The following is a 20833-nucleotide window of genomic DNA, read 5'->3' on the forward strand; positions in this document are numbered from 1 at the left end:
GAGCAAACATAGAGTATCATAGTCTCTACACTTATCGGCACGTAGCCATGGAATTCTTCGTAAACTGGTGCGATATGATTGAAAAAGCGTACGTCACATATGTATCGTAGCCAAGCATTCATCGCCAGTTCGAGCCTGCGTGAGCTTTATTACGAAAGTGCATGGAGAATGGCATCACCATAGCCAAGTATGAGGAGTATTAGCATCGATACGAGCTTCCTTTTGACTCCGAAAGCAAATATTTTTTATATTTCTTTACTGAGCGAATTAACGCTTACGCCTTCTCACAGACTGCAGATGTGTGTCAGTAGTCTAAGTGATGGTTGGCAATAATCCCCAAGCTCTTTGAAGAAGAAGAAAACGTTATTTCTGTACCGTTTTGGATTAATGGTGGAAGAGATACACTGAACTCAGTGGTAATTAATCTTTTTTTAGCGACTAAGTTTGCTTGCGCTTTCGATGGGTTAAGTTTCAGATCCATGTCCTGCACCCTCTCTAATAGGGCAACTAAATAGACATTTACGTAATGGATGGCTGTGCACAGGTTTTTTGGATTTAATTTAAATATAACTCAAGGTCTTAAGCGTATATGTGATATTTGCAGTGGAAGAGAATTGTTGACACATCAGTAACATATAATGAGAGGAGTAATGGACCAAGTACTGATCTTTGTGGGAGCTCTGCTACTACACGCTTCTATTGTCATCGCTTTGTTCCACTCATTATACACTGTTGTCGAGATGTGGAACTACTGTAGAGCACTCGACGAGAAATTTTGACTTGTGCGTTTAACAAGTTGAATATCGAAGTTGACAGTGCCGGAAGCCTTGCTGAAATCCGAAAAGCACAAAGTAGTCGTTATTTGTTTGTCCATAGCTTGTTTCATTTCATCAATTACGTTTTGTAAGAAAAGTCCTCGTGCTGCAATTTTGCTGAAAATCAGACTGGAATTCATCTAAAAGGTTATCTGATGTTAAATAATCAATAATCTTATCGTGAGCTATCTATTCTAAAGCCTCGGATAATGCTGGTAAAATGGAAATGCGTTCTTCAGTCGGTATGTTGCTCCGCAGTATCAATCTTGGTAATATTTTTATGAGTTCTCGCTTTCAGGCTGTTGGAAAGATGCTATAGGCCAGAGAGTAATTAAAACTGCCCTTATCTTGGACAGTAGTGGATCGACGACAAAACTGATCATTTGGATTGTTGGATTATCGTGCCCTGCAGCTGCCAAAGGAATTCGCGCAGTTGACTTCCTGACCGTGTTAGGGCTTACCGGCTGCAGAGAAAATTTCCCATTTGTACCAGTTAAGGAAATCGCTGGTTTGCGCCTTTGTGAGTAGGTCAAGTAAAGATATCGGCATGGCAAAACACTCATTTAGATCCTCGACAGGAACTAGAGGTTCAGCTACGGATTTGTATTTGCCTATTCCTAGACTTCGTAGATTTTTCCATCGGACGGTAGGTCTGAGAAAAGCCTCAGTTAACGAGCGGGCGTACCTGAACTTTGCATTTCTCTCAGACTGACTAACTCGGTTGCGCAGTTGCTTGTAGGTAAGATGATTATCAGAGGTCGGGTGAGGTTTGTACGTCCTCAGTGCTGCATCTCTGATACTCATAAGGCGTTTGAGATGGCCCGGAAGTCGTGGTACAGGTTTTTTCCATACTCTTTAAGATAGCCCAGAAGTCGTCGTACAGGTTTTTTCCATATTCTTACTGTCATGACAGCTGCTGTCCCAAGAAGCACAATCACATTCTCCATTCTTCGAAGCGACGGTGTAGATGATACTTGCATTTCTATGTTTGGAGAGGTACTCATTTAAGAATCGATCACCTGAAAAACCACAGTCAAAGCTCAGGTTTAAAACAATTTATGGTTCCAGTACACTGGTACCTTAATCTACTTCAAAGTGAAGCGATCTTTGTGCAGGCAGGCTTGTTTTGATAAATGCACTTGCATCTATGTATGCAGCAACAAGAGGGGGGAAATATTGCTTCGAAAAACATTTCCTTTTTCGAATGGTAACTACTGGAAGTAAACAAAGTACTCGCATCAACTTCGTTTCTACAGGGTGATTGAACCGCGTCTACTTATGAAACTTTTAGTGAAGACCACAACACCTTCAAGGATCACACGAGATTTTTAAATTCTCTCGTCCAGTAAACGCAACCTATTAGTCCCACAGAAAACATGAACAGGACCTTTTTGTAGAAGGTTTAATGTAGTTAAATCTTGTACTGGGATGCGTTTTCGCTGGATGGCAGGATTTTCGAGTTAAAGAAAAAGACGGTTTGAAGGTCACTTTTGTCCGTTTCTCTTGAATAATTCGGAAACTATGGCCTCCAGGAAAACGTATCCCGGTACAAAAGTAAACTACATTAAATTTCCGACGAAACGGTCCTGTTAATTTTTTCTGTAGGACTAATAGTTTGCTTGTAGCGAGCGCGAGAATATAAAAATTGTGTATGTGGTTTCTGAAGGCGTTGCGCATTGCATAATACATATGCGCAGGGGCAGTTGAACCTCCGTGTATAACAGAGTTTTTGAATGTGAATTATCCACCAGATGGCTACAATCTTTTTCCGTTGATTGTGACTGTGTTGCAAAGGAGGCACTAACAAGTAGAGTGGGAAGCTTGCTGTGTTGTTAACTAACCCCCTTGGCTAGCGCCCTGCGACGTGGCCGCACTAACGCGAGCTCTTGTTGTGCATATAGGTCCGAGATGGCTCGGTGGAGGTTGTCGGTCTGGCTAAGGGCAAAGTGTGGCCCAGTGTCAGTGTCGAGGAGATCCTGGTAAGTGCACCCACCACTTTCTCTGCCACTCGCTCTCTCTCTGCCTCTGTCTCTTCTCTACCTCCTGCTGCTCGCTTCTTGTGCCTCGCAGCCTCACAGGTTGCTCAGAGAGTTGTACTCTGCGTCTGCTCTCCTCTTCTCTGCTTCTTAACATTTTAGATTCACTTAACGCTTACTCAAAGCTGAATGGATGTTTCCTATGTAGAGTGAGTCATGTTCTATCAGCAGGATTGAAACTGTGTTGTCGCCAGAGTAGTACACACTGCAACTCGGCAAAGTCACTCATTAGCCAGTTATTCTGAAGAAGAAAGTTCCGAAAGAATGCAACTTTTTGTTGCTCGTTTTGCTCCACTGTCAACAGCCAAAAGTCCGAAAATTTTAAATGATTGTTTAAATTTGGTGTAGTTCTCAAATAACTTTTAATATTAAGCTAGACACGTTATGGATCAGTTATATCTCGTACATGCGAAGCAATGCAACTGTAAATGCGCAAGGAAATGCAAAAAGTTTTAATTTTAATCACTGATTTGACACCACTAGAAAAGTTCTAAATATCTACTTCTATTCCTCACTAATGTTCCTCATACATTCATATTCTGTACAGGGGTTCCCACACTTTCTTTCACTGTGTAACACTTTACATATTTAGAAAGTTAGGTGTACCACAATGGTTGTTCACTTTTTAACGAACCCTTGGTTGGGGAGGGGTCGGGTGGGGTGGGGGTGTGGAAGCTTGAAAGGCGACTGCCGCAGAAGTGAGGAACGATACGGGGGGAATAATTAATTTGGCCACCTTGCTCAGCGCTGGCAACACACATACGGGTTTAGCGTCGTGCTGATCAACTTTCATGTATGGCAGAAATGCGACGCTGACAAGTAACGAGATTTCGTGGCAGCGCTTTTAAAGAGTCGTTCAAGTTCGCGTGCGGCACATTTTTGCAGTAAACAATATGAAATTAAATTTAGCCGGTTCTGATACAAATATTAAATGAGTAAGAGAGGTATGACGTTTAAAATATTTATTTAATTTTAACAGCACAAATAATATAGATCAATTGCGCAAAAGAATAGTAAGGTGAATATGGAGTATAGTGAATTAGAGTCCAAATAGCAAAAAAAAAAAAAAAAAAAGGTCAGATTCAAATCAAACGTTGACGGTAATTCAGACTGCAAAATCAATTCCAGACGCCAGCTACCTTCGTGTAACGATGCCATTTAACGTAACGCCCAATAAAGCGTCAATAACAACAATAAACCGTTCACTGCATAATGCCTAATCCAACGCCACACGTTGGTGCAGCGCGCAAGTTGGCAGCAGTTGCATAGCGGTACGAAAACTTTCGAGTAACCACCGAGAAGGCCTTATCAAAATACCGCCAACGTCGAAACAAGATGAATAATTCCCAGCCAAGACAGCGACGGCATGGGTGGGGAGAGTACAGTCCGCTTTTGATGTCTCCTGCGTACACTCCGAAACAAGCATCCTGTGGAAACTCCATTTTCTTTAAACTTCTAAGAATCATGCTCTTATCAGTCAGTTTTCCCACTGTCATTTTACTTCAAGAACAAAGTACCGTAAGAGAATGATTATATCAGTACACGTTTTGTTTACTGGCACGCGTACCGCCAAAAATGTCCTCCTGTACCACAAGTGGCAGGCGTACCACCGTCTGGGAAACCCTGGTCTATGCGACCTTAGTTTCATCAAAGCCTACTATGCTTCTAATTCAGATAACGGAGTCCGATACCACATTGTCCATTAATTGATAAATAATCGATTGGTCTGAAGTAGCCGGCCGATGTGGCCGAGCAGTTCTAGGCGCTTCAGTCTGGTGCTCGCAGGTTCGAATCCTGCCTCGGGCATGGATTGTGTGATGTTCTTAGGTTAATTAGGTTTAAGTAGTTCTAAGTTCTAGGGGACTAATGACCTCAGATGTTAAGTCCCATAGTGTTCAGAGCCATTTGAACCATTTTTGATCTGAAGTAAAAGGGAAGATGTTAAACCTCAAGTCAAGGTAAAAAAAGAGATGAAAATTCAATAAATATTATGTTCTTAACTAAAGTTGTACGGTACTTGAGTAGTAGACTGCGAGCTGGTTCAGGCTGCCTAATCGCGAAAGTTTTCATAATCTGTAAGGTACGGATCGGACCATTCATACGTTCTTAAAGAGTGAGTCCAATGAATGTCATGGGATGTGTATACTGCAGTCTTGCGTTTGATTTATCGATGATGGAGGGTGAAATCGAGTCACGACTCACAGCACACTGCCGCCGAATAGTGGTGGTGTTGATGATGGTGTTGATGCTGCTGCTGATGATGATTATGTGCCTAATGGGACTAAAGTACAGGGTCGTTAGTCACTCCCACCGAACAATGCAGAGAGGTCAATCGAAATTAAATTCCTTATTGGGACATTGCACACACAAGTGCCTTATGCCTACCTTGTATACGATAATACAGATATGTTGGAAATTAAACTCCTCCCATTTCCGTTATTATTCATATTCCGATCATGAAATTTCATCCACAGGCGGGAGTGAAACTGCAGACCGTTACTTATCACGCACTATCTTTGAATTATGTTGCATTAGCCCAGCAGTCCTCATGTGACGGAAGTAAAATATGGATCAGGTCACTCATCGCTTCAACACATACGATCCTAGAGTTATTAAACCGAATGTATATGAAGACATTGAAACCACGTGGGCAGCAGTGTTACGGAAAAAAGACAACAACAGGAGTAAAATAAAAAAAAGCCTTTGTTTAATGTCAAATAGCGAACTATTGTAATCTGACAGTAGCGATTAACAGCACTCGCCTATGAGACTTTCCATAGCAGACGATCAGGCTAAAATTTAACCATACGGTTTTCTAGTCAAATGCTCGCTGAGGCACATTACATTCCCAATACAATAGACAAGTGTTTGTTGGCACATTATGCGTATTTATTCGATAGACATTGCAAATATAGGAGGTTATTCGGAAAGTAAGATCTGATCGGTCGCGAAATGGAAACCACAGCGAAATTCCGATGAAGCTTGGCACAGATGCGTCGGACAGTTTCTCTAGTATGCCCGTCGATCGCGCCAGGTCGTTCTTTTCAGTTCTGAACGCACAGTGAGCACGTGTAGATAGCTAGAAAATAGTGGCTCCCGCCAAGTATGATTGCCTGTGACAGATTTCGCCTGATTTTATGCAGCCCACAATACGTAACTATTTTGTATCTCATTCTTCATGACAATTCTAGGCCACGCACTGTAGGGGTAATGAGGACGCTCCTGCAGCGTTTTCAGTGGGAAGTGTTTGACCACTCGCCATACAGCCCTCTGATATTCATCTCTGATCACACGAACCTCTGTCTACGAAGACAACAAGCTGCAGGTGGGAGTAGAGAATTGGAAGAAAGCGTATTGTAAAGTTGGTACAATGTCTGTCGGAGCGGCGATTATGTAGAGACATAGTGAGAAGATGTAGCCAACTGTTGCAAATAAAACACCTTTGATTTTCACTATGGTTTCCATTTCACGACCGATCTGACATTACTTTCCGAACAGCCCTCGTAGATTACATCACAAATAGATCCATTCGTGCCAGCTAGCCTCTTAAACACATTTCAGTAGCGAATCAATTACCTTCTCTCCATAACGGCAGAAATCATGCTCTGCAAACCACTAACAACGTGATTTATTATTTGTAAACTACTGCTAATACCTTATTTGCCTGTTCTCTTATAGGAATTGACTTTGTGCCATTGTCTTCTCTTTTTCAGTATGTCACTTACTGTAACTGAGAATTATGCCATCAACACGACATCGACATCCGACTAAGGACGCCAATTCGAACTGCCATTGCTCTGTGGCAGAGCTTTGCTGACTTTGCAGTCACTGCGACGCTGACAGGCAGAAGCAATAAGCTCAAGCGAATCCAACTGACTAGTGGTCTGTTGGACGCAATAAGTATACATCCCGTAAAGTAGTTCCTGGTCGCAGGAACAATTCTGTTACGTCTAAGACCGTATCCCACTCTCGGAACCGGTTCCTCTGTCATTTGTTCTCCCGAGGCAGGATTTTTTGTTCAGTAAACGCCTGAGCATTTATTGCCGTGTAATTTCCCGACCCATAGGCCGAAGAATAAATAAGCACAAAGAACGCCCTCAGTTAATAGAAGTAATATAACAAGCGGATCTATTAAGCCGCTAGAAAAGACCTCACAGATTTGTTAGAGGTGTCTGGATGTAAAATATGTGTAAACGACTGCGACCACGAGGGTCCGAAAAAAAATTACACTATATGCATTTCCCTCGGAATTATTGGTATTCAGACAGGGTAGATTCGCTGTTTTTACTTTTGCACACAATTTGAATTTGGACTTTAGCTTGCATAATTTCTACCTATCACAAGTTAGGAGATTCTGCAAATAGAGTGAAGTTCAAACGGTTCAAATGGCTCTGAGCACTATGTGACTTAACTTCTGAGGTCATCAGTCGCCTAGAACTTAGAACTAATTAAACCTAACTAACCTAAGGACATCACACACATCCATGCCCGAGGCAGGATTCGAACCTGCGACCGTAGCGGTCGCTCGGTTAGAGTGAAGTATTTAGTCTTCATTTTAAGATAGAATTGTGAGCTGAGGGTACATGAACACTGTTACACAGTTATACAAGGTAAATCGGTATATCTGCAGAGATTTCTATTGATGACCGAGGACAGTGTACTGAACATTACATTCGTATTTAGTTCATCTGCAGACTAGTAATTGTAGCTATTACAAGTTTTATGTTTTTTTGGTTCGTTAGGACCTCCAAGTACATGGGGCAAGAGCAAGACATTACCGTTTATTTTCCTCCGGGCTGCAGGTCAAGTGTTGAAACGTGACTATGTAGACGCAAAATGGTTAGGCTATATTGACAGGCGTAATCCAATTTTTTGGTACAGTTACGACCATACTGAAAACATCAGGTCGTAAAGTTTGTGTTGTGTGTGTGTGGGAAGACTGTTCGATGCAGGGAAAAACAACCAACACACTGGTGTGTTTACATTTTAAGGTATCATATGATATAAAATTATCTGCACTTATACCCATTAAACGCTATGTATACTATAGATACAAGATACTCGCCAGTAATACCTACTGTCACACACCATTAGAACTCTTCAATAACTAAAGAAAAAATTTAATAAAATAGAACAGTTGCTTAAGAACACGAATCTCAAATTTGTTATCAGTTTGAAACTATTACAGAAATACAACAATAGTTGTACATAACAACTGTTGGCTAACCAGCTGTTGAGAGGACCCCGTCTGTTGCATTAACTCAACGTATATGTTTCCCTTTCGATTTTTACAGCTTCCTTTGTTATAAAACCGGAAACTGAAAGTTTGAAGTTTTCATGTTTTTTCCCAACCATTTCAAGATGACTGCGTGTGATGTTCTACTAATTAGCCTTTAGTTGTTTATTTAAGATTTGTAAAGTGGAGTTCATTCTAATATGGAGAATTCATAAATATTGTTTTCAGTGTTCATTTCATTCTGAAATTTCCTATTTAATTGATTTGCTCTCTCTTAATAAGTTATGTGAAAGTTCTAACATATTTTGACATTGTGTCATTGAGACTGATATCCTGTTCAATAAAAGTTAAGAAATAAGTAAATAATTTTGCGCCACAGGCCATCTCGGCTGTCTCACTTCACAAGGACTGTAAATCTGTATACAAGGACCCAAATTTAAGAGCTCATTTGAATATACAGTGTGTAAACGATAACTGTGTAGCAGATACCACAGTGGTGCAGGGAAGTTCGGACCAACAACAGGACACTTGCGGTCTATTAAACTGGGAAATAGCCTCAAATCGGTATACAGACGGCACTTATGAGAGATATTCAATATCCTCTCGATCTCTTATGCCAATGGCTCGGTCTGTTATGTCTATAACATTATAATTTTAAACTTCCAACTGAGGGGGATGAAAGTCAAAAAACTTTCGTAAATCTCATGTAAAAATGTGTATATGCATACTGAAGCTACAAATGAAAATTTGTACGAAAGCTGGGATTCGAACCTGGGTCTCCCGTTCACTAGGCAGAGGCGCGAACCGCCAAGCCATCCTGGCGCAGTGGCTGTGTATAGTGGCACAGTACATGGGGCGTGCTCGGGTAGTCTGTCCAGTTGTGCAAAACCACTCTGTTAGGGTGGGGAAATGGTTAGCTCGTCTGCCTAGCGAGCAGGAGACCCGGGTTTGAATCCCAGCCTCCGTACAAATTTTCATTTGCAGCTTCACATATGTCTGAGAGTTGAATAGGTCACTGGAACCATATAGTTTCATTCGATTATGTAAAAAATAATTACGTTTAGAGATCGATCTCTTCATATCACTTACAAGCAAAGTAGTTTCATAGTAAGAAGATCAGACAAACAAAACTGTTTAATTATTAATTCTAAGCTGTGAAAATTCTCAGTATTTTGAGACAAAATTTAGAGAAATGTCAGCTCTACACTTTGTGAATGCAAGAAGAAAGCCATTATCAAATCCAAAACGTGTTTGACGAAATCTCGCACAGCGTGCATGCGCTTTAGCGTAGGTGGTTTGAGTAGGGCAATTTGGGGCCGTTGCCCGGACTCATAGACCGTATGTCTCCTGCATCAATTTGTTCGTCTCGACTTCACCTACACAACTGCCGTACGTTATAAACATATTCACTAACAGGTGACTCTAATTTCTCCCATTCTTGTATTTACAAGTCGTGTCTGTCTTGATATGAAGAAACTGGCGACAATGGACAGTATGCGGTAGGATTGCGGTTCAAATCCCTAACCGGCCAGCCACATTCAGCATTTCCATGATTTTTCTGTATTACGTAAGACAAAGGCCGGAATGGTCCAGAACCGCTGCAAATACGATCTAAACATAGGCTATACGGTTGTTTCACTATTTTATAATAACGCAGCCTAACGCCCAAAATAGTTTTATTCAAATTCACACTGGCCGTGGAAGCATAGGAAACTTACACTGCATGTTTGCATTCTGTCGCTTGTTAAGTTTTATGACATTTTCCGTAACACTTTTCTTTGATACTGACAAGGGCTCTAAGGGGAGTTTCAGGTCTGTACACTTCCGCATTATTTCAGTAGTTGGTCTGTCATTTCACGGCACTTACTGCCTATCCCGCTTGACACAGACAGGATAGGGACGTCGTCACCCCACTGTCCGGCGTGCTGACGTCTCACGGCTGGCGTCCGTCCCTCGTGTGGCGAAACGGAAGTGAGTCGGCGTGCGTCCTTTTACGCGACGTCGTAGCTCGTAAAAGTTGTTTACCGACCAGTTTAAAGCTTTAATAGTGATAAGTTGGAGCTGTGTCCACATACGATTTGCATAATGGCGCACGGGCGGGCATTCGGACAAATTTACAGCCCGTGGCCCCTGGGCTGGCCGCTGCCGCTGCCGCCGCTGCCAGTCGGACGGCCGGTCGCCGGGACCTGCCTGCCCGGTGAGTGACGCCCGCCCACCTGTGGCCGCGCCGCGGAAAAACCTGCGGTGACGTACTGGCTGGCAGACGCACGTGTCACTCACCTACTGGCTCCAGGATCTGTCACTCGAAATTGCTGATTCCGGGAGGACGCAAGGAGTACTCCCAAATGCTGCCCAGATGATAACACAAAATCAAATGAAACTGTATGATTTTACAGATATTTTCAAGTCTCAAACATCTATTATGTATATACACTATTGGCCATTAACATTGCTACACCGAGAAGAAATGCAGATGATAAACGGGTATTCATTGGAAAAATGTATTATACTAGAAGTGGCATGTGATTACATTTTCACGCAATTTGGGTGCATACATCCTGAGAAATCAGTACCCAGAACAACCACCTATGGCCGTAATAACGGCCTTGATACGCCTGGGCATTGAGTCAAACAGAGCTTGGATGGCGTGTACAGGTACAGCTGCCCATGCAGCTTCAACATGATACCACAGTTCACCAAGAGTTGTGACTGGCGTATTGTGACGAGCCAGTTGCTCGGCCACTATTGACCAGACGTTTTCAATTGGTGAGATATCTGAAGAATATGCTCCCCAGGGCAGCAGTCGAACATTTCCTGTATCCAGAAAGGCCCGTACAGAACCTGCAACATGCGGTCGTGCATTATCTTGCTGAAATGTAGGGTTTTGCAGGGATCGAATGAAGGGTAGAGCCACGGGTCGAAACACATCTGAAATGTTACGTCCACTGTTCAAAGTGCCGTCAATGCGAACAAGAGGATACCGAGACGTGTAACCAAGGCACCCCATACCGTCACGCCGGGTGATACGCCAGTATGGCGATGACGAATACACGCTTCCAATGTGCGTTCACCGCAATATCGCCAAACATGGATGCGACCATCATGATGCTGTAAACAGAACCTGGATTCATCCGAAATAATGGCGTTTTGCCATTCGTGCTCCCAGGTTCGTCGTTGAGTACACCATCGCAGGCGCTCCTCTCTGTGATGCACCGTCAAGGGTAACCGCAGCCATGGTCTCCGAGCTGATAGTCCGTGCTGCTGCAAACGTCGTCGAACTGTTCGTGCAGATGGTTGTTGTCTTCCAAACGTCGCCATCTGTTGACTCAGGGATCGAGACGCGGCTGAACGATCCGTTACAGCCATTTCGACTGCTAGTGATACGAGGCCGTTGGGATCCAGCACGGCGTTCCGTATTACCCTCCTGAACCCACCGATTCCACATTCTGCTAACAGTCATTGGATGTCGACCAACGCGAGCAGCAATGTCGATACGACAAACCGCAATCGCGATAGGCTACAATCCGACCTTTATGAAAGTCGGAAACGTGATGATACGTATTTCTCCTCCTTACACGAGGCATTACAACAACGTTTCACCAGGCAACGCCGGTCAACTGCTGTTTGTGTATGAGAAATCGGTTGGAAACTTTCCTCGTGTCAGCACGTTGTAGGTGTCGCCACCGGCGCTAACCTTGTGTGAATGCTCTGAAAAGCTAATCATTTGCATATCACAGCATCTGCTTCCTGTCGGTTAAAATTCGCGTCTGTAGCACGTCATCTACGTGGTGTAGCAATTTTAATGGCCAGTAGTGTAGAATCCATGTTTCGATAAATGTTACGACTTCAATATGTGTTCGAGAAAGGACTAATGGATGGGATTTAGGTATTGGGAGGCGGGTGTGATTTCAGCTGGCCAGCATATTCTCCAGATCTCTCACCAATTGAAAACGTCTGGTCAATGGTGGCCGAGCAACTGGCTCGTCACAATACGCCAGTCACTACTCTTGATGAACTGTGGTATCGTGTTGAAGGTGCATGGACAGCTGTACCTATACACGCCATTCAAGCTCTGTTTGACTCAATGCCCAGCCGTATCAAGGCCGTTATTAGGGCCAGAGGTGTTTGTTCTGGACACTAAATTCTCAGGATGTATGCACCCAAATTGCATGAAAATGTACTCACATGTCAGTTCTAGTATAATATATTTGTCCAATGAATACCCGTTTATCATCTGCATTTCTTCTTGGTGTAGCAATTTTAATGGCTTATTGGCTCTGAGCACTATGGGACTTAACATCTATGGTCATCAGTCCCCTAGAACTTAGAACTACTTAAACGTAACTAACCTAAGGACATCACACACATCCATGCCCGAGGCAGGATGCGAACCTGCGACCGTAGCAGTCGCGCGGCTCCGGACTGAGCGCCTAGAACCGCTAGACCACCGCGGCCGGCTAGCGATTTTAATGGCCAGTAGTGTATAAACAACAGTACATCGGAGTCATATACAGGCAAACGTCTTATTAAAGAAGGGGATTGCCGCGCAAGCCCACCCTCTTGTCATATCATGAACTAATTAGTATTTCATTCCACTATAAAGTATCTACATGTACATAAATTCTCCACAAGACACAGTACGTTGCGTGGCGAAGGGTTTCCTGTACCACTACTAGTCACTTCCTTTCCTGTTCCATTCCCAAATACAGCAAGGAAAAATGACTATCCTATAGATAGGGGGGAGGGTTGATTTGGGAGTGGGGACCAAACAACGAGGTCATCAGTCCCATCTAATTGTGGAAGGATGGGGAAGGAAGTCGGCCGTGCGCTTCCAAACGAATCATCCCGGCATTTGCCTCAAGCGATTTAGCGAAATCACGAAAAACCTAAATCAGGATGGCCGGACGCGGGTTTGATCCGTCGTCCTCCCGAATGCGAGTCCAGTGTGCCAATTACTGCACCACTTCGCTCGGTACTGTCTATAGGCCTCCACATGAGCTTAAATTCCCTTATCTTATTTTCTCGACCCTTTCGCGAAATATATGTTGGCGGCGTAAAATCGTTCTACAGGAAGCTTCATATGCTGGTTCTCTCAACTTTCTCAGTCGTGTTCCTCGTAAGAACGTCGCCTTCTCACCAAAGATTGTCATTTGAGTTCCCGAAACATCTCTGTAATACTTGTGTGTTGTTCGAACCTACCGGTAACAAATCTAACAGCCCATCTCTGAACTGCTTTGAAGTCATCCTTTAATTCGACCAAGTGCGGATCCCAAACACTCGTATGAGTCCCATTAGTGTACTACATGTGGTCTCCTTTACAAATAAACCACACTTTCCTAAAATTCTCCCAGTAAACCGAAGATCACCATTCGCCTTCCCTACTACAATTCTTACATGATCTTTTCAATTCATATCCTTTGCAACGTCACAGCAGATATTTAATGTACGTGATAGTGTCAGGCAGCACACTACTATTGCTGTATTCTAACATTACAGGTTACTATTTGTTTCTCATCTGCATTAGCTCATGTTTATCTACATTTAAAGCTAGCGACCTTTTATCACACCAACTACAAAATTTGTCTAAGTCATCTTGTATCCTCCTACAGCTATTCAACAATGACACCTTCCCGTCCACCACCGCATCATCAGCAGACAGTCGCATACTCCTGTTCATCCCGTCCGCCAGATCATTTGTGTTGGTATGGGTTGTTTTGGGGGAAGAGACAAAACAGCGAGGTCATCGATCTCATCGGATTACGGAAGGACGGGGAAGGAAGTCGGCCGTGCCCTTTCGCCGGAACCATCCCGGCATTGGGCTGGAGTGATTAAGGGAAATCACGGAAAACGTAAATCAGGATGGCCGGACGCGGGATTGAACCGTAGTCCTCCCGAATGCGAGTCCAGTGTGCTAACCACTGCGCCACCTCGCTCTGTAGATCATGTATGTGTACAGATAATAACAGCGGTGCTGTCACACTTCCCTGCTTATATTACTTTCTCTTTTTATAAGCAAAGGCTGAAGGACGGCAACTCGGCCACTGTCAGCCCGATCTCTAACAAAGGGGAATGTAAATTACGGATACTTTTTTTTGCAAACTGACTATTTAACTCATGGGCTATAAGAGTCTGTGCTGTTTTGGTTAAAGGTTGTGTTCCGATCCAGGAGAGAGTAGTTCCGAAGTAGCGAATATTCAGAACTGTTTGCCTCTGTGCACAGTAAGTAGACTGAGGCACCCTTGCAAGTAACCTTCCCGGAAAATGTGGGCCACCGCATGTTACTGATACCCGGCGACGACGGACGTCCTTAAGTCATAGCTCGCTGTCGAAATACGCTCGGGGCATAAAGATTCTCATTTACCACAGCAGATCGTATGGTGCCACAAAGCTGTCATGTACTCAGTATTGTCAAAATATGTTAACTGAATTCGCTCAATATTGTCTAAACTGGACAACTGAACTACTTGCATAACTTGACGGGCAGGGTGCTAGCTTGTGGAGAAGGTAGGTGGTCCAGACCTGGATCGAATCCGCGGTGCAGACTTATGACCTGTGGTCTGGTAAGTTATCCAATCTTACTACGGATTTTAAGTCGTATTCCGCACTCGCTTGGACAAATTTAAATCTTGAGATAGCTGATCACATTTGATACGCACCGCAGATTATGACCACCTCATTAGTCTGTTAACTCTCCACTGAGTGACCATTTGATGTTTGTAACGAATCATCACATAGCTCCATGGTGATGACTCTGTTAATTTGGTCGCTCGTAAACAGCAGAATAGGATGGATAAGCAAAAGGATTTATCGGTATTTGATAAAGGGAAGACAGTGGGGGCGTAAAGGACTGTTGTATCAAATGCTGACGCGCCTGCATTGGTTTAGAATTGCCGTTGCGTATCAGCATCTGGTAACGAGAAACAGTTGACACAGCTGAGACGACTAACGATGCATTATTCGCATTCGATTTGAATACCAAACGTGTAACTATATTTCTTGTCTCACACATGGCTGTAGAATATTTCAAGACGCCAACGCAGCTGGTCATTGATCACGCCCATTAGAGGAATAGTGAATATAGCTAGAAAGCTTAAATACGGGAACTTTAAAACCTCATTTTATGTGCACTAAGCTGTTGGACAGTTTTTGCCCAATGGTAAAGACAGCACTTCAGCTTTGGAAGAGTGTGGAATATACACTCCTGGAAATGGAAAAAAGAACACATTGACTCCGGTGTGTCAGACCCACCATACTTGCTCCGGACACTGCGAGAGGGCTGTACAAGCAATGATCACACGCACGGCACAGCGGACACACCAGGAACCGCGGTGTTGGCCTTCGAATGGCGCTAGCTGCGAAGCATTTGTGCACCGCCGCCGTCAGTGTCAGCCAGTTTGCCGTGGCATACGGAGCTCCATCGCAGTCTTTAACACTGGTAGCATGCCGCGACAGCGTGGACGTGAACCGTATGTGCAGTTGACGGACTTTGAGCGAGGGCGTATAGTGGGCATGCGGGAGGCCGGGTGGACGTACCGCCGAATTGCTCAACACGTGGGGCGTGAGGTCTCCACAGTACATCGATGTTGTCGCCAGTGGTCGGCGGAAGGTGCACGTGCCCGTCGACCTGGGACCGGACCGCAGCGACGCACGGATGCACGCCAAGACCGTAGGATCCTACGCAGTGCCGTAGGGGACCGCACCGCCACTTCCCAGCAAATTAGGGACACTGTTGCTCCTGGGGTATCGGCGAGGACCATTCGCAACCGTCTCCATGAAGCTGGGCTACGGTCCCGCACACCGTTAGGCCGTCTTCCGCTCACGCCCCAACATCGTGCAGCCCGCCTCCAGTGGTGTCGCGACAGGCGTGAATGGAGGGACGAATGGAGACGTGTCGTCTTCAGCGATGAGAGTCGCTTCTGCCTTGGTGCCAATGATGGTCGTATGCGTGTTTGGCGCCGTGCAGGTGAGCGCCACAATCAGGACTGCATACGACCGAGGCACACAGGGCCAACACCCGGCATCATGGTGTGGGGAGCGATCTCCTACACTGGCCGTACACCACTGGTGATTGTCGAGGGGACACTGAATAGTGCACGGTACATCCAAACCGTCATCGAACCCATCGTTCTACCATTCCTAGACCGGCAAGGGAACTTGCTGTTCCAACAGGACAATGCACGTCCGCATGTATCCCGTGCCACCCAACGTGCTCTAGAAGGTGTAAGTCAACTACCCTGGCCAGCAAGATCTCCGGATCTGTCCCCCATTGAGCATGTTTGGGACTGGATGAAGCGTCGTCTCACGCGGTCTGCACGTCCAGCACGAACGCTGGTCCAACTGAGGCGCCAGGTGGAAATGGCATGGCAAGCCGTTCCACAGGACTACATCCAGCATCTCTACGATCGTCTCCATGGGAGAATAGCAGCCTGCATTGCTGCGAAAGGTGGATATACACTGTACTAGTGCCGACATTGTGCATGCTCTGTTGCCTGTGTGTATGTGCCTGTGGTTCTGTCAGTGTGATCATGTGATGTATCTGACCCCAGGAATGTGTCAATAAAGTTTCCCCTTCCTGGGACAATGAATTCACGGTGTTCTTATTTCAGTTTCCAGGAGTGTACAATATCACTTGCAATTGTGGGATTTTCTATATAGGTCAGTCTGGCAGGGTAGTCTGCCCCCACTTAAAAGGACACCATAGAAGTTCGTAACTTGAAAAGGAGACTGTATTTTTGCAGAACACCAGCTTAAAGAAGGACATAGTTACGAGGTGCAACATGAAGTATCACATCACATCCATAAAGGAAGGAAGATGAACTGCCTTGAAATAATGGAAAATTGTAAACTTACTTCCATCTTCCCAAGCTTATTACTGAATGACCAGACACAGTTCACCCACTCACCACGTCTGCTGCAGATACTGCTCATAATTTCATCCAGGCCACATTGTAAATTAGCCCTCTTACTCACATGCACGATTTTTCCCTTAATTTCAGTTACTATACCGTCGCTTGTCCTGTTAAAAAATTTGCTTTGTCTAATCGTAGCTTATTCACGCTTAATCTCACTAGCATACCTTAGCTGTTTGTAACTTAGAACATGTTAAAGACAAGATTATTTTGTTCGGCCTCCACCTTGGAATATGTCACCAAAGTTTGTTCTTCAATTTATTTTCTTCTAATAACAACTGTTGTAATTTTTTATAGAGTTCGTTAGTTAATTATCACATATCTTAGTTAAATAATCTTACATCGTCTTTTCATTGAAATAATTCTTCTCATTTTATTACTAAATCTAACATCAATAATTTTCATCTTTGGAAACGGAGATACTCTATAGACGCACTAGTGTATAATCTTTGATCCTACAAAAGTTTCATTACAGCACATATTTATCTTCGTACCTGATGATGGCGTAACAGCCGAAAACCGAATTGTGAAATAAATAACAAATATTGTAGAATATTACACCAGTGTCATGTGTGCTTTCATTTATAAAGTGGATAAATTACAGCATGGACTTCGATCATCTTAGAATTGCTCTAAACTTAACAGCTCTCCATTATACTGTTCACGTATGGGACCTTATGTAACACTTTGTCAATATTGGACACCTCTAAGTCGACTTATATGTCCATGTGCATGAAAGAAAGTTGGGCATTTTACAAGGCCATGCTTACAACATTCAGTCGGGAAAGATGGTCTGAGTATAGCCTATACGATATTTAGAAGGCATATTTAATACACTGGTTGCTTCGTCATATCTTAAATAGATCACATTTTGAAAAAATGTGAAATTCAAAATATTCAGCTGTATCGAAACTCTGTTAACTTTTCTTCTCCCAAAACTTCAATGGCGATTGGGAGGCGAATAACCTGTGATGCAGTCACAGGTTTTCTCGGGCGAAACTCCATTGATGGAAGAGAGAAAGTCAATTTCTTTGCAATAAATTCCTGCGTCAGTCTGCGTCATCTGTTTAGCGTGGTGGTCTAGTACAGCCCTTATGTATCCGTATGCGATGTTCATAAATACCGATTTACTTTCTCCACATTACAGCTCTCTGGATAACTAGATAAAACTCACGAATGCCGATACGAGGGGAGCAACACACCACAGCATTTGCATAATTGACAGCCGATCTTAAATCATTTCATAACATCTGGAAATGTGCCCTCGCAACGGTACAAACCGGACCTCGTAACGCTTGTATCGGAATTTATACTCAATGAATTGGAGCGCGTTGATACCTCTTTAATCCGCCGTAATTTCAGAAATCGTCTAACTGTGCTTGTGAATTAGCTGAACAGAATATGCCGAATCAGATATTATTTATTGATAACCTGCACAGTTATATATCGTTCCTGCTTCAGACTGACGTTTCAAATGCCGGATACATTACAGGTTCTCCGTGGCTTCATTCCAGGCTTCCTGTTAATAATATTAATGAGATGTATACTTTTACATTTAGCGCTCGCCTTGGAATAATAGGGAACTCTAGCTCAGAAGGGAGATATAATAACGTGCATAAAGATGTGTGTGAACGTAACACTGGCCATAGAACAGTAACTCCCTATCTGATCGTGTCACCCCGAATTAATTCCTTAAACTAGGTGGAGAGCGTTGGTGTCTACAGCAGAGAAATCTTCAATAAGTTAAAACGGCACCAAATCTCACTTAACATAATATCGTCTTTCTGTAATGGTCTAAGAACGCACTACTCGAACCCTTCGAAAAGCAAAACGCGCTCATTTCGATTCCAGGGCACCAGGATAAATTTTCAGCTTCAAAAGTCTTTTCTGCGTGTAGAAAGTTATTGACTTCGCGAATTACTACAGTCTGCACAATCGCCCAAGATTACTGCATCACATTCAGATCCATTAAATATGCAGCGAAAGACGTCAATGATGAATCGTGCACTTCTTCCTGTAGTCACACTTTCTAACAGTAACTTAAATTGCATGTAGTAATCGCTGAATGTTTCTTCGTAGTGACAGTGGACGAGAAAAGCGCCGTTGTCAAAACTTTCTTGGTGACTAACGTGCGCTGCACACACACTATGCACCAGTTTGGTCTTCTGCACAGCACTGGTGGTGGAGTGTCTCACACGTCTGCCTACGTATTCTTTCCGTGAAGGTCCTGGCCTCTTTACCCTGAATGTAGACGAAAATCATGTGATATGTATAAGCACATTCGGTTAGTATGACGTAATACCACTCCCATCGGCATTCTGCAGGCGTTTCTCATTTGTAGAGGTTCTGACTTCTCGCTTTTCATTAACACAGATGTAGCAAAGAGGTCTCTTCCTTGGGAAGGTGTAACAACACGGTCGAAACACGACGAGGACTGAGCGTAGGATTAAGACATATAGTAAAAAGTGATAAAATAATTTCCTAGAAAACTATGATGAGTAATGATACACTTACTTACGGATATCTGTAACGATCTTTTATTTTCCCGTTTTGGTATTATGAGCATGTTTCTCAAGGTCGTATTTGTCTCTGTAATCTCTGATGCTGTGTTGAGAAACAATGAGCTAAGTGCTGCGTGTATCTGTCTAAACCATTGAAAAGCCGGACAACGAGTTGCATTTCCCGGTTTATAAGCAAATGAGCAAACATTCAAAGTGGTGCCCGCCTAAATTCGAAAGTGTATAACAATGGACAGTAAGCCTTATGTACGGCGTGTTAGGGGTATAAGTGTAGATACCGTGATAATTGGTACTTTAATATGTACCGACTTCAATGCGAGACTTGTTTTTTCTCAGCATTTACCAGTCTTCTAGCAAACACATGACATATATTGCTACCTGATTTTTTCTGCACTGTTGTAAATAAACTGTGAAGGGAACTACCTGGTAGCACAGACTATCGTTTTGTGCTCTCACATCCACACTTCAGTATCTGATCTCCTGCCCAGGGGATATTATGCATTAACGGCTTGCTTGTGGCAAGCCGGCTTGGAGATACTAACCAACCTAAAAGCATATGACCCATAACAGCTATAATTGGTGTATTAGTCAGCAAATGAAAAAAATACTGATGTAATGTTTTGAGTACGCTGTCCTCAGTCATAAGTAGAAATATCTACACTTATATCCCTAACACCTACTAAGGTATGTGAAGTGGTGAGAGGGTGGAAAATAGATGCTCTTATAGGTCTATTTATTTATTTCGTTATTAACCTATTCAGATTATGGCCTTCTGCCCTTTCTCATACCATACAAGGAATTTCACAACAAAAAATTCTTACAATACACTGTCAATTTTTATGCTCATTCGTGATCCAGTTATGTCATCCGCGACATTATTTTAATAAAATAGGGTAATTATAATGATCAATACTAACAATAGTAATAGAGAATAATAGTAATCATAATAGTGCGAATTCGTTTACCATATTTGGAGTGGCCCTTAGTATCATCAGAAACAGAATGGAAATGACAGAGGAGAAGATTGTAGAGAACTCTGTAGAGTAAAGCTATCTTCATACAGAACATGTTAGCTAACGTTGACGTGGAGCTGTAAGAGCTGTGTGACGTCACTTCCTGGTACTTCACATTGAGGAGCCATTTCGTCACGTGAAACACAAAATAAGTTCAGCGATGTTTCGGCAATGTGCCACATAAAGTAGAGCCAATAGTAAGGAAGAATACTCTGTGCTTCACAAGCAGCACTTGCGAGACGCCCTATTTCATTTGTCATTTTCACCTGAAGTCCATGTTTTGGTTGGTTTTCTATTATAACATA

At 43.4% G+C, this 20833-nt stretch overlaps 1 protein-coding gene across 1 annotated transcript in view; it reads left to right on the forward strand.

Annotated features, from left to right (window-relative positions):
* The window catches only part of LOC124800691 (transcription factor Sp8-like), a 229751-nt gene that overhangs the window by 112486 nt on the left and 96432 nt on the right, over positions 1 to 20833 (forward strand). Inside the window, exon 2 of the mRNA XM_047263015.1 lies at positions 2717 to 2794. Coding sequence (XP_047118971.1) covers positions 2717 to 2794 — 78 coding nt within the window. The remainder of the gene's footprint in view (positions 1 to 2716; positions 2795 to 20833) is intronic.

Source organism: Schistocerca piceifrons, chromosome 1 (assembly GCF_021461385.2).
Source record: "Schistocerca piceifrons isolate TAMUIC-IGC-003096 chromosome 1, iqSchPice1.1, whole genome shotgun sequence".
Classification (NCBI taxonomy): Eukaryota; Metazoa; Arthropoda; class Insecta; order Orthoptera; family Acrididae; genus Schistocerca; species Schistocerca piceifrons.